This window comes from Aptenodytes forsteri, unplaced genomic scaffold, assembly GCF_000699145.1.
Source record: "Aptenodytes forsteri isolate BGI_AS27 unplaced genomic scaffold, ASM69914v1 Scaffold54, whole genome shotgun sequence".
In the NCBI taxonomy this organism is placed as follows: domain Eukaryota; kingdom Metazoa; phylum Chordata; class Aves; order Sphenisciformes; family Spheniscidae; genus Aptenodytes; species Aptenodytes forsteri.
Genome location: NW_008796044.1, coordinates 19368486 through 19382077, shown reverse-complemented (window position 1 = coordinate 19382077; position 13592 = coordinate 19368486). Strand labels below are relative to the sequence as shown.

General features: G+C 51.2%; 1 protein-coding gene across 1 annotated transcript in view; it reads right to left on the bottom strand.

The window, feature by feature from the left end:
- Positions 1 to 1001: 1001 nt before the first annotated feature.
- SH3RF2 (SH3 domain containing ring finger 2) overlaps positions 1002 to 13592 on the bottom strand; it is a 43927-nt gene continuing 31336 nt past the window's right edge. Inside the window, exons 6-10 of the mRNA XM_009286093.1 lie at positions 10348 to 10442; positions 7944 to 8114; positions 5488 to 5714; positions 2289 to 2656; positions 1002 to 1295 (exon numbers count right to left, since the gene is read on the bottom strand). Coding sequence (XP_009284368.1) covers positions 1002 to 1295; positions 2289 to 2656; positions 5488 to 5714; positions 7944 to 8114; positions 10348 to 10442 — 1155 coding nt within the window. The remainder of the gene's footprint in view (positions 1296 to 2288; positions 2657 to 5487; positions 5715 to 7943; positions 8115 to 10347; positions 10443 to 13592) is intronic.

The following is a 13592-nucleotide window of genomic DNA, read 5'->3' as shown; positions in this document are numbered from 1 at the left end:
TGGCAGAGGGGTGGTCTGTGGCATGGTGAATGCTGAATTCTGCTTTCTATTATGTAGGCAATGTTTCATGCATCTTAATGTAGACTTAAACCCATGAATTCCACTTAGGATATTTACAAAAGCAATATCTGAATGGGTGGGTGGTGGGAAGGAGTTGGAGTGAGCTCGTGGACCGCTAGGAGGTACCTGACAGGTAATTAGAGGAAACCAAGCAATGAGGAGAAGCAAGATTCAGTACCCCTGTCTGCAGAGTCTAAGTGACTGTGGCAATGGCACATCCCTTTCCATTGTCTCTTTCCTCTCCAAACCACCTTTTAAACTGTATTCTGTGTTAAAACTCCTGGACTAAAACAAAACAGAAAAGCAAGCAAGCAACCAACCTAACAAAAAATCTGAGTGAATCCCCCTCAAAAGGCAACATGAACCATCAGCTAGGAACTGACTGATTTTGATTTATGGTTTCTTTATCTGGCAGAAGCAGGAAGGTAATGAACCAGTGTTTTGATCTCTGTGGGCTTTCCTGCAGCAGTGAGGAGATCAAAACAAGCTTAACTAATTCTGATACCTGCACGCTTTCTTCCCCCTCCCGCTCCTTCTCCGGTACCTTACAGGCAGCCTTACACGACACCAAAGAACATCAGTTTTGTGGATGCCACAAACACCGTTCACGTCTCTCACAGCAGCCCCGGGGCAGTGGGGCTTCTCCAGTCGTGCTCGGCACAGCAGGGGCCAGGCCAGGCCTCTCCTGTGCCAGGACAGATGTTGTCCTGTCCCATCCTGCTCCTTTGGGATCTCCCCCTGTTCTCTGCAAGCCTCAGACTTGCAGGTCCTGAGGGTGCTGGCGGCGTGGAGGTGCAGGGACATGGGGAATACCTGCCCCTTGCCACGGGAGGGAGAGCGGTGGAGGCAGCAGGCTGGTGTGGGGTCTGGGGTGCTCGCCCCTCGCAGGAGGGAGGAGAGGAGCAGGCGCGTGAGGGAAAGCAAGCGGAGGAGTTACCCTGTCAGTTTGCAGAAATGCTGCTGTAGTTCTTCTTGACAGGGAAGGTCAGCTGCCTGGAGAGGTCCAGCGACAGCGCCTTCGGGTGCAGCGCCCGTCGCTGGTGCAGGGGGCTGGAGCTGGTCCTGGGCGAGTAGAGCACCGCCAGCTCGGGGCCCGGCAGGCTGGCTTCTGGCAGGAGAGCCTCCACCGCAGCCGCCGGCTCCGTCTTGCTGCGTGGCAGGCTCGGGGAGGGCTGCAGGCTGTGCCGCTTGGGGGGCGGGGGGCTGTGGTTCTGGAACCTCACTGTCTTCACTTGCTGCAATGAGAAGGGGACCAGAGTCACAGTGGGAAGAGCAGCCACCCGCCCTCCTTGCTGGGATCTGCCCTGGAGAACCGGGAGGGTGAGCTGAGGGGGCGGCTGGCTCCTTCCCAGGGGCAGAGGATGCCTGTGGAGAAGCCCAGTGTGATGTGCAGCTTATAGCAGGTGGAAGAGAGCACCAGGGAATGGCACAGCGTGGTGCAGCTGGCAGTGCCATCAGCTATCACAGAGACCTAGGAGAGTCGGTCCAGAGAGCCATCACCCGAGTTAGTGGGAGAGAGCGGAGGGGAGGAGCAGGTGGCAGCACGACACGAGGACAGATGGTGGCCTGTCCTGCCATACCCCTCACGGAGAGCCTGTGGTTTCTCTCCAGCTGATGATGTTCCTCCTGGGAACTCCAAGGTTGGTTGGGCTTTCTGGGACTCATGGAGCAATTTACTCTTTGGGTGCCACAGGAAGGAAAAGTCATTACTAGGACAATTTGCAGAATTATTTTATCTTTATGAAATTCCCCTCTGGCTGCCAGAGGGGAAAGGAATTTCCTTTCCAAATGGCTCAGCCAAAGCAATGCAGGGGAGATGGGGGAAGCTCTGTAGAGACCAGCCTGACATACGGTCTAACAGCCAGGTCTGTGGCATTTGCTCATTCGCTCCCAAATTCTCAAGGACCTCAGTGGGATTCTTGCCTGATTTAAGACCTCAGAAAAGTCTCAAGATTTGATCATGACTGAACATTGGTTTATACTGAAAGAGTCCATGCAGCATCTTGCCTTTCTAAAGGGCTTAATCTGAACAGCAGACTCTGCAACACAAATATCTGATTTCTTAATGCAGGTACCAATCCCAGTGATTTCTATCAGAAGAAAACCTGTCGAGAGTGGAGTGAAGCCCTCAAGGGATTTGGCCCCGGTCAGTATTGGGCTGACGCTGAATGCCAGTCCCAAGAGGATTGGGGGGACCCTCTGAAGCAGCAGGTAACCGCTGGCCGTACCTTTTCGGTGCTGTTGCGGGAGGTGTCTGGTTTCACCAGAATGGATGGCGGGGCTGATGCAGGTGGCTTTGGAGCTGCCTCGCTCTTTGCTGGAGGGTCTTTGGCATCCAGGATCACCGAGCTGCACACAGAGGGAGTTCTGCTTTCCCCTCCTCTGACCACAAGCGCCGGTGAAGCATCGTGGGAGAAGTTTGGCCTTGTTCCTGCCTCGGCCGTGCCAGCTCCAGGAGGGATGCTGTGCGGCTGGGGGCTGATGTTCTGATAAAGCTGAAACTGCTGAGGTCGTGCTGCAGCCGTGGGAGGACGCCTGAGGGAGCCGGCAACCTGCACGGGGGTCCCCGCCTGCCCCGGCCTCTGCAGGGATCCATCTGGGGAGCAAGAACCATTGGAAGGAGGTAAGTCAGCAGGAATCCAAAATGGTACAGACAAAGCAGAGAGGCAGAAGTGAGCAGTGGTTACAGCCCTGCACTAACAGCCCCATTCGCAGGGATGCTGTGGGGTTGTAGCTCCCAGGGATTGCCACGCACCTACCTCCGTGCACTGGGAGTGGTGTGCAGTAAAGCCGTCTGCCTCCATAGCCTTGCCTCGGCAGGCAGCCGCTCTGCTGGACACTGGCAAGGCCAACAAACCAAAACCCTCAATCCCCATGTATTTGCACAACTCATGCCACAGAAATTTTTCTGTCTTGGATAGGACCGATCTGGTTTCTGAGAGCTTGCCCTGCCTTCTCCTGGACTGCAAATGCTCTTGGTGCAAACGCTTGGTGCGTTAACCCGTAACACCAGGTTGCACAGCGTCAGCACGACGTGGTTGGATTTTCCTGCCCTGCTCCCGTGGCAAGGAGTGGTGGCAGCGGGGCTGCGTGGGGGAAGCACCATGATGAGCGAGTAGGACCAGACGCTGCTGGGGAGCAGAAATCACCCCCCTGAGCAGAAACCTCCCAAGAGAGACCCTGGGGAACACCTCCCGTGATGGGGTCCTCACGGGGCCCGGGGTGCTCTTTTCTCCCTCCCCATGGTTTCTTTGCTGAAGGTACGAACCGCCAGCAGGAGCCCTGCTCCTGAGCCCTCCCTCCAGCCCTCGCCGTCCTGTGCTGTTTGTTGTTCCTTTTTGGCTGCTCCATCCCGTAGCTGCTTTCCTGCCTGTGGTGCGGGAAGTCACACACTTTATTTCTTCTGCAGTTTCTGCAGTTTCTTGCTATTCACAAGATGGTTTTTTTTTTTTTAAACAGAGCCACCACAGGGGAATGAGTCGTTTACAGTAAAACAACTCTCTTAAGATAAATCCAATTTCGAGTCTAAAAACACTGACAGTGGCCCTTGCAAACGCGCCTCCCCCCTGCCAGGGGCAGTGCCTGCCTCCAGCAGCAGCTCCGCCTGCAAGCATGGGAGAATACACCACTTAGTTGCCCAAATACACTTGGAAATGTACTCCAAAGCAGCATGTATGGGCTGAAGATAAACCTTGCCAGCCTCGTTGGAAAGAGTATAACCAACTGAGATCTGCTAAGCCTTCACAAAGAGTTTTTCTGTGCGGAGTCAAAAAACTAAAATTACCAAAATAATCACAGCTGAGGACAGCCAGTGGTGTGGGACCCCGGGCTCCTCTGCCTGGGAGGTGTTCACTAAGGCTCCCTCTCCCTGCCCTCCATCCTTGGGAGGGGTATTTCCTACAGCCCCGGGGATGTGCAAGTGAGAAGCACGTATTGGATCTTTGCGAAGGAGGAGAAGAAAAATAGAGCTGATATGAAGGCTTTTTCCCTCTAGCTCTCTGCTACATCAAGGCTTTTGACTTCACAATTTCACTGGGTAACTCCTGCTTCTTTTTTTTTTTGTGTAGCATCCTTTCTCACCTTTAGGTTATTCATGATTTTATACATCTCAGATATTTCCAAGCTGAATTTTTTTTCTCCTGAAATAGAAGTTATTCTATTCTCTTGATCATCCTCCTGCATATTTTTCCTGATTTTACTATATTCTTTTTGAGTTACCAGAAATACATGAAGTGTTCAGGATATGAGTTTGCCAAAACTCCCCCAATGGCACAGCTGAGTTTTACTCTCTTGTTCTGAGTTCCTTTCTTAATAATTCCTAATAATACTCTAAATTAACTCTTTTTAAAATTGCTTCTGAGTATGGAGTTGGAGCTCTCAAGGCCGTCTGTGACAATTCCAAAATCTATCTCCAGGGTGACAAAAGCTAATTTAGGGCCCAAGGTTGTGCGTGTATAATTAGGGATTATTTCTCCCTGTATCTGTGTATTGACGTTTCAGCTACTGTTTTAGCGCCCTGTTGCTGGGTGTTGTGGATTTCAAAGGTTGGATTTGCTGATTTACATTTTCCAAGATCACTACAGAAGTCCCTTTTAGAGACTGATAATATTGTCTTGGTACAGTTCACGTTTATCTTGCTGGAGTTTGTATTTCATTTTCTTTGTTTGCCACATAAGGACACTCTTATGTCTAATGGCCTCCCTTACTCTATTGTTGAAATGTTTTTGGTTTTTGAGCCACGTTCACGTGCCTGTTGAGGACACGGTCATCAGCTGCTCCCCCAGAAGCGAGCTGTGCCACTCTCTGGCACGGCGCCGGTTGGTATGGGTGAGCCAGCTGGCATTGCCCCCAGCCCTGCATTTCTGCCTTTGCAGGGGATTAACCGCCCTGGGCATTTCACCCCCCTCCCCTGCCAGCCTGGAGGGTTAATCCACAGAGGCTGGGGCAGGCTTTGCTACACTCAACCTAGCAAACTACATTTTCCTTCGTGTGCAGCCCCTTGCCCAGCGGCAGGATAATGCTGCCTGTCCTCAGCGCTGCAGCCTGACTGTAACGAGACCCCTTGGAAAGACCCTTCTCAAGAGCCCGTTTCACAAGGGGGATGCAGCTGCACGACAGCGTGGTCACTCCATGTCTGCAAACCTGGTGTGTCAGCCGGGGATGCCTGCCCGCCCCCCAGCTCGCCCGTGGGTGAGAGGAGATGCTGTGAGTGCCCCGGGGAACGGCCGGTCTCTGCTCGCGTTGTGCTTAGCCTCTTGGTGCAGTGCATTTCTCTTTTTTTTTTTTTTTTTTTTTTTATTGTCCCTGGGGCCACTTCCGGGACCCCACATTGGTGGGGGGGGGATGGTGCCGACTGCAGGCAGCCAGTATGGTTTGGGGGAGATGCGTCTGGCTTCTCCCTCCCAGAGACCCCCCCTAAGCACTTACTCTTCCTTGTGCTGCCGCGTCCGCGCCGCAACGATGCCTGTCCCGGGGCCGCCGCGGCCGTGGTCCTCACGGCTGAGGTGACAGGCACGGGCAGCAGTGCCGGTTTCAAAGGTCTGCTTTGTCTCGGGCTGTTTTCTGAGATGCTTCCTTGAGAGGAGAGTGAGGAGGTCGACAGCGTCCATGAGGTGTACAGGGAAGGCATCTTCGAGTCAGAGAGACTAGATTTCCTGTTTGAAAAGGAAAAGAAAATAAGCTCAGACTAGACTTGGGGTTTTGTAAGGAAGGCAGGAGTTTGCCCAGGAGGAAACTCGATGGTTTTAATGCGCCTGCACTGCTCCCAAGTCAGGGCTTTGGTAGGAAACACTATGGACAATACAGCTAGTTCAGGTTTCTGATTCCATTATAATGAAGGATTTCATCTTTTTGCACCTGATTTATAAGAAATTATTCCCAAATAGCGTTAGGATTCATTACAGTAACCCATGGCATTTCAAAAGGGACCTCCAGACACCAGCCCTCCCTCCGTAATTTGCCCCTATCCTACCCCTTCCCTGCTGGACGGCACCTTCAGCCTGAGCTGTAAGAGGCATCTCTCAGCGCAGGGGCAGGGCAGGTCCGTAAGGACCGGGCAGAGGCAGTATTTGTGCTCCTGTCGTCTGGGTCTAGCTTCCCCTCCACTGTTTGGTCTCTGGTGCACAGCACCTACTTTGGATTATCCTCCCCCCCTGCCTTCCCTAGGGAGGTCATCTTCGTGTTTTCACCTGAAGCCACTAAATTGCCAAAGCCCTGTCAACCTTCCCCACCAGCACACTAGCCAAATATCGCTCCAAATTCCTTGAGAGAGTGGGCCACGATGAGGTCCTTTTGCTAACTCCTTAACGGAAGGAAACCCCATTCCTCTGATTCTTCTTTACCTTTTTGGGGGTGTGTGTGGAGGAATGATTCATGGTTTAATAACTGAGCAGTGATTCATCAAATAACTTGGGCATCAATTTATTATAAAGAAATTTCCTAAGGAGGATAGAATAGCAACTCCAAAACCAGCGCTTATGGTTGAAGTGCTTTATGAGGCTATTTAGGGTGACTGGGCTGTGCTCTCGATTATTTCTTTGCTCTGTTTATCGGTGAGGTGGGGCCATGGTGTCATCGGAGGCTATATGGTGAAGAAATGAGCTGGAGAGACAAAGACTAATCACCAGCGCTTTTGAAGGCGGGGAGGGTGCAGGGGGGGCAGTGCTGGGGTGAAAGCAGCACTGGGACCTCTGGTCTGAACCGAGCAATTTGGCAGAATAAAGCATAAGCAGGGAAAGAGAAGTGAGGGGGGGAGAAACCAAATGGCAGCGGGAGTATCTGGGAGCGTAAGGTGAATTTTTGATGTGCTGCTAGAAGACTTTCAGGGAAGCAGAGGCTGAGGTGCCCCTGATCTTCCCTTGGTGCAGTCCTTTAACCCTGCGCAGAGGCACGGGCAGGTGGGTGTGCGTGGAGGCGATCCCCGCGGGCCGCAGCTGCCCCCCCGAGCAGAGCTCCCTGCGCCCATCTGCCCCTGTCCCCGCTCCCGCAGACGGGGCTGGACCATCGCAGTGAGTTTCCAGCCATGGAAACCCTGCTCCAATTAATGAAATCGCAGTCCTGGGAGAGGTGTCCTGACTTATCCCCACTTTCTATTTGCAGAAGCAGAGCACTACATTTCTAAGCTGTTCTTCGTTTCTCTGCCTAACCTGAGAGTATCTCAGGGGAACTAAGGGCACAGCAATCTTTTTTTCTCTCCTAAATTGTATATTTTAATTATTGCTCTTTCTAATGCCTGTTTGTCTAGTTAGATCAATGGTGTCCAGTGCTTAAATGCCTGCTCTAAAGACAATATTTTGACTCTAAAAGAGCCTTCAGCTTGTGGTTTCCCTTCTGGCAGGAAAAAAAAAAGACTGGAGTCATCCAAAAGGAATAAAGGCGAGTCCGAGCACAGACGCTGCCGTTCATCCTGGCTCCCAGACTAACTCATCAAAATGTGCTGGCTGTGTCACCTACAGGTCTCTGCCAAAGCTCCTGGACTGAATTAAACAGCTGTGGGAGAAGCTGCTGATGTCTCTGTCGACATCCCAGGTTTAAAACAAGTGAACGAAGGCTGATGTTGCGCTGTTCACTCGTCTGGCCTGTGTGCCCCCTCCGAGGGGAACACTGCTGGCCCCCTCCGCTCCCTGACTTCTCCCTGCCGTGGCAGCCGGCTGTTGGAGGGAGATGCGATTGCCACGTTGTGCGTGCAGCCGAGTCGGTACACGGAGAAATAAAAGGAGTGAGAGCTGCCAGGTGTCATCCCGCCCAGGTGAGGAACCCCTGGCCCTTGTTAGTACTGCAGGAATCTCTTGCAGTGATTTCTCTGCGGGAATGAGAAGACCCTAAATCCTACGTGTTACCCGCTCCCCCCTCCGCATGTTTTTTTCGCATAAGAAAAACCAGACCTGAAGAGGGGAGCGACGTAGTTGCTGGGGAAGATCCCCACTCTCCCCGTGACGAGGGACATGCCCCGCAGCCAGCCGTTGTGGTCTTTCCCAAAGACGCGGACCCCTTCTCCCTTCTGCAGCTCCAGCTCGTCTGGTCCGTGAGCCATGTAGGAATGGAGAGCCACGCACCTGGGGAGAAAGGGGGTGTGAGGGGGAGGGAAGGCAGCCTGCGGGGCGGTAACTGCCCCCATGCAGGATGGCTGGAGCGAATCCTGAAGCTCCTGGGTTTAACTGTGCTGAAGAACTGATGCTGCTGGCTTTGGGTGAGTGGCGGCTGTTTGCCTGAAGCCTCTTCAACCAGCACTCGCATCAAATATTTGGGTGCTGCCATTATTGTGGAGAGAACTCGCAGGGAAGAAACTGCCTGTAACTTCAGGCCAAAGGGGATGTGAATAAAAGAAGAGCCAACAGGAATGGAGAACAAAGCAGATCCCATCAATGGTTTCTGTCCCAGAAGGGCCAGCCAAGGGCGACAAGACAAGCGTTAGGGAGGAGAAAGCTGCTGTTCTCCACCTCACACGGTGAGTGCTCCATTGAAATAACCGATTAAGGGCTAATGTGTACCTGTCCGAAGGGAAAGCAGCATGAAAGAGTGCAGGTACGATGCTCTGTCCGATCGATAGCATCAAGAATACATTCTGGCTTTGAAGTACGTGGTGAGCTAGAGGCCTTGCATCTGCTTGCCCTGAGCATCATCTGCAGGTGTTCGGAGGCACGGGGAGGAGCACTGCTCGTACAGCAATGTGCGTGTTAACCCCATCTCCCTCCCTTTCCTCGTGCTCCTGTGACCGGACCCCTGCAGAGACTAACACTGGGACTTCAGTCGCTGCCACTGGGGGCCTTTGAGAATAAAGTGGACAAAAGAGGAGGTACATGGCTCTGCTCTGGGCTAGCGAGGAAACCAGACTAGAAATTAATTTGCGATCCCCTCTAGACCTCTCTGTCGTGATTCTGGGACTACGACTAGGTGATGAAGCTTTGTTCTCCACAGTGAACCATGTGTGACCACACAGCAAAACAGGAGCAAAAGAAAATAGCGTATTTTTCAAAACTTTCCCCTATTTGTTCTTTAAAGAACTTTAATTTGTCTCCAGTCTAACACATTTAATTTAATTGCATTGTTGTTGTTTTTTTTCCAAGGGGAATGTGATCTGCTCCCAAATATTAATGAGTTAGACAAATACAGCAATTATCAGATATTATTTAAAAAACAGAAACAACAGACTAGTTTTCTAGATAGTCAAGGACTATCCCATAACTTTTAAAAAGGTTTCTCTCTCCCTGTTGTTCCGAACAATCACTTGAAAGTTTGACTTGAAACGCCTGTCTATAAAGTGACTTCTCCTTCTGTTACTTGCACAGACCAGGCGAGGTTCAGTGTAAGGGTGTTCTAATTCTGCAGTGGTTTATCACTTTATACAGGATTCATCCTGAAGGGCAGGACATGCAGATACTGGTTTGATATCGTAGGGTTGAAAAAGGAGCTGTGCAAAATAGGCAGCTGATCGGACACTTCAGTACAGTCCTCATTCTGCAAATTATTTTAAGGTCTTAGGAGTTTTCTTGTGCTTAGGATTAGGTGTGTGCAATAGTCGTGGGTGACATATGCCAATGCCTGAAAGTAGCAAACGTCATGAGCGTAGTACAGATTTATAGATATTGCTCACGTGTAGTACTGTTTCCACAGGTCTGACTCGATACTGTGGAGGTGCTAATTACCATGTAGACAGCTTGTTGCTATTTTGTTGTTATTGGGTAGCTTACTACAGTGCCAGGCTGATGAATCTTATCTAGAGGAAAATCATCACAATGTATTATCTGCAAATTTTAACTCCGGGAAAGTTTTAAAAGACTGGATCATTCAAAACACCAGTGACCATCACTGTCTTACTTAAAATAAACTAGAGGCACTTAAGGAGTAATTAGTTTCTTTATACTTAAAAATTTAAAATGTACTGTTGATAAATGGGCAGAAATATATAAATAGTTAAGTGAGGTAATAAGGTGCAAGTATGGTTCACCTGCTGGGAATATAATTTAAAAAGATGAGCACAGTAATTTGGATGAGGGAATGATCAGAATCTATCTCAAATGTTTCCGGTAGTGTACCCACATTCTTCTATATCCCTTGATTTTCCTAAATTTAATCTTTGAGTTCACCTGTGATAAGTCTCTGTGTCCCCCTGCTTAGACCAGCCAAGTACATTCCTACGTGGATCTGCATTTGGATCCGAACACACGGGAGCTGCCCTCTGGTCTGCCTCTACCTCCCAGCTCGCAAGAACCGTTGGCTGGAGAAGCCTCAGGTGAAGGTACAGAAAATCACACGACCCCCGCAACGTATTTCAGTTTCCTTACGTACATGTAAGCTGATATGTGGTGCTGCAGATGGGGAAGAGTGACAATGGCTGCTGAGTGCCCCAATGATCCTGACGCGGGATAGTAAGATGCACTGACCTACAGGGAGAAAGAAAACAATAAATTAATCTGAATATAGACTTATTCTAGCCACTGGAAGAGCAGCTAAAAACATTTGACAGGCTTCACCCGTCCTTCAAAAAAAAACCCAACAACCCAAAGACATTTCAGGAGAAAGAAGAGTTTGGAACATTTGACAAAAAAAAGAAGACCAGGCATTAAGAGGAAGACTCATGGTCCTTCCACTTCAACACCCAGACGCTCTCCAGGGTATGGCTTGGTTGGACTGATGGTGCTTATCCTGTCCTGTAAATAAGGAACCTGTTGGGATGGGTAACCTGGTGTGTGAGGAGGCTCTCAGAACGACGGTGAAACAGGATAAATGTAAACTAACAGCCATGACTTCCAAGTGTTGAGTTTGAGCCCTAAACCTGTAATTGTTGCTAATCTCATGTATACGAGATCCGCTCCAGTGGGGAAACACTCCTTCGCCTCTCTCCTTGCGCTCAGTGTTTTCTCACCCCTTTTCGCTTGGCTCTGAACAAGGTGAGTACCTTTGATTCACTCGCTGTCTCTGGTGCCTATTTCAGGAAGGAAAAGGAGTTTGGGAAAACAGCATTTGAAGCCCAGACTTTGCTAACCAGGAGGAGACCGTTGCATCTGCCAGGTGAGGACTGGTGTAATCATTGCTGTTTTGCTTGTTATTTATTTAGCTCCAGCTGGGAGTATTGGCATTGTCTAAACCCTAAATAATACAGTCCTTGCCCCAGTGATCTTTTAATAACTATTATTAAAGCTATTTACCACGTCTGTGATGTCCTGAGGAGCTCCACAGACCCGTGCGTACACTCAGTGCAGACCGTGCCGGGTAAGGGGAGTAGCTGTCTGCTGCACTGCGGGCAGCGCGAGAGCACGGGCAGAGGCGCCTCGCTCGGGTTTGCCTTTGGTTTGAGGTGGCCCTTTCCCCACTGTTATTTTGCATCTACGGAGAGGTACCAGCCACCATAATCCCCCCTCTGTCCTCTCGTAGGGGTCTTTCATGTTCCAGGGAGGAACCTCAGCCCCGTTTCTGCTGTCAAGGTAATTCTGTGCCTTGAACACGCTGCTGCAGTGGGCGAGTGCCTGTCCCTGCTGCTGCCCACTGAAGGCGAGAAGATGACTCCTTGGACCTCCCTGTTGTCCCGGTGAGGACGTGGGCAGTGTGCTGGGCTGTTCCTGTTCCCCTGTCCCTCCACGTCTCACAGGTTGAGTGACATCCACCCACTTAGGGGGTTTCTGAGGTGACCGTCCTCTGCCTGGTGTCCTGCTGAGCGTCTAGCCGTTAGCCCTCGACCCCAGAGGGGTTTCTGAGGTGACCGTCCTCTGCCTGGTGTCCTGCTGAGCGTCTAGCCGTTAGCCCTTGACCCCAGAACCTGCCTGCGGGGTGTTTCTGTTCTTCTTCTGAGTTTGGTTTCGGTTACGTGTCCTTTGTGCTCGCTGGGCTCTGGCGTGGTCCCACCATGGGTAGCTGTCCCCCCCCTCGCATGGCACTGATCTCTGCAGATTCTTCACCTCCATGAGGGGACTGCAAGGAGACAGGGCTTTTGTTCAAAGGGTGAAGGCCATCCAGTAGAAAGAATAGAAGAAATTTCTACAAATGCCAGATTCTCAAGTAAAAGCAGTCCTGCTCGCGTGCCCTGCAGATGGAGAAGTAAATAGGATAACCTCTCTGAGGCTGATAAACTCTGCACCTCCATCTCCAGCGTACTCTGCAGGCTGGAGGGACCTTCCAGGTGCCAAGAACAAGCTGTGGAGATGTTTCACTTGGTTGCCAGTGCAAAGTGGGTTAGCGTTTCATAGCTGGCTGGCTGAGTGGTAAAAAAATCAGTACTAGAGCTATTAGATATGGGAAATGTTAATCCTTTCCCAAAAACATCTGAAGAACATGCAGATAAAACCTCTAAAGTGTACTGGCCAACTATACAAAGTACTTCCACTAAGAAATGCTACTGAAGTGCTTGGCGGAGGCGTAGGTCTAAGTGCCTCTTGCGCTCTTTCCCCCTCTATTGGAGGCACGTCTCCTGGACCACGTATTGGCGTCTTCCCCCTTGGTCAGGAGACTTGCAGTGCGGGAGGGTTATCTGTTCAGGGAATTCCTGCCATACCAGAAAAGGAAGGCGCTGGGCTAGATCCTGCTGGGAGCTGCGTGACAGCATGCTTTAAAGGAAATATTTTCTTTGCTGGTTGCAAACTTATGTAGCAATCAGGGTGCAAGGTCTTCCAATGAAAACTGAGACTTTTCTAGGGAAGGTAGACCCTTCCCTTTCACGTGAAAGCCCAGCTATCTTTCAAATGGCAAAAGCAAAACAATTTAAGCTGAACTCTTTTGACCAGTCCTAGCTGGCCACCTTGTTTACATGCCCAGCAGCGAGGCAGAGGATTAGCTAGAGCAAGGACATCATCTCTCTCCTCCGGAGGTGGTCCCTCCCGGTGGGGTGCTGCAGCCATGGCAATAATACCCTGTGCTTCTGTATCGCCTTGCTTTGGAGGCTCTCCAAGGGCTCTGCAAGCATTAGGAGATAGCGAGGTCCCTCCAGCCCCGTGGATGCAGGGAGGGTTTGTTATCTCCACTTCACAGGCAGGAGGGCCGAGGTCTGTCGCAGGGATGGAGGGAGCAGCGCTGCCACACCTGGCACTGCACGGCTCTGGGGGCTGGGACGATGTCCTCGGGGGTATCCGTCTGCCACCTTTCACCGGCAACGTTTGTTTCTGAAAATGGTGAGAACAAGCAGTGCTGCTGAGCCCGGCCTAGGAAGGTCCCGGTTACCGAACCTGCTGGTCTGTGCCAACCGTGCATGCTCCTCCTCGTCCGTTTGGTTTCTACCCCTGAACTTTGCTTTTCTGCCTGTCACTGTGCTGGCAGTACAGCAAACCTCGGGGCCGGGAGGTGATGAGGGAGGGCACTCAGCAGTGTACTGGCCTATCTGCACAGGCTGAGCCCGCGGGCTTGGAGGAAAGGATGGCAGCGTTCAATCTGGCATCCCCAGGATGCTCTCTTCTGCTGATCTGTCCCTTCTTCACTTGTGGTGAATGGAGTTACATCCAGTTGGCGGCCGGTCATGAGCGGTGTTCCCCAGGGCTCAGTACTGGGGCTGGTCTTGTTCAATATCTTTATCAATGATCTGGATGAGGGGATCGAGTGCACCCTCA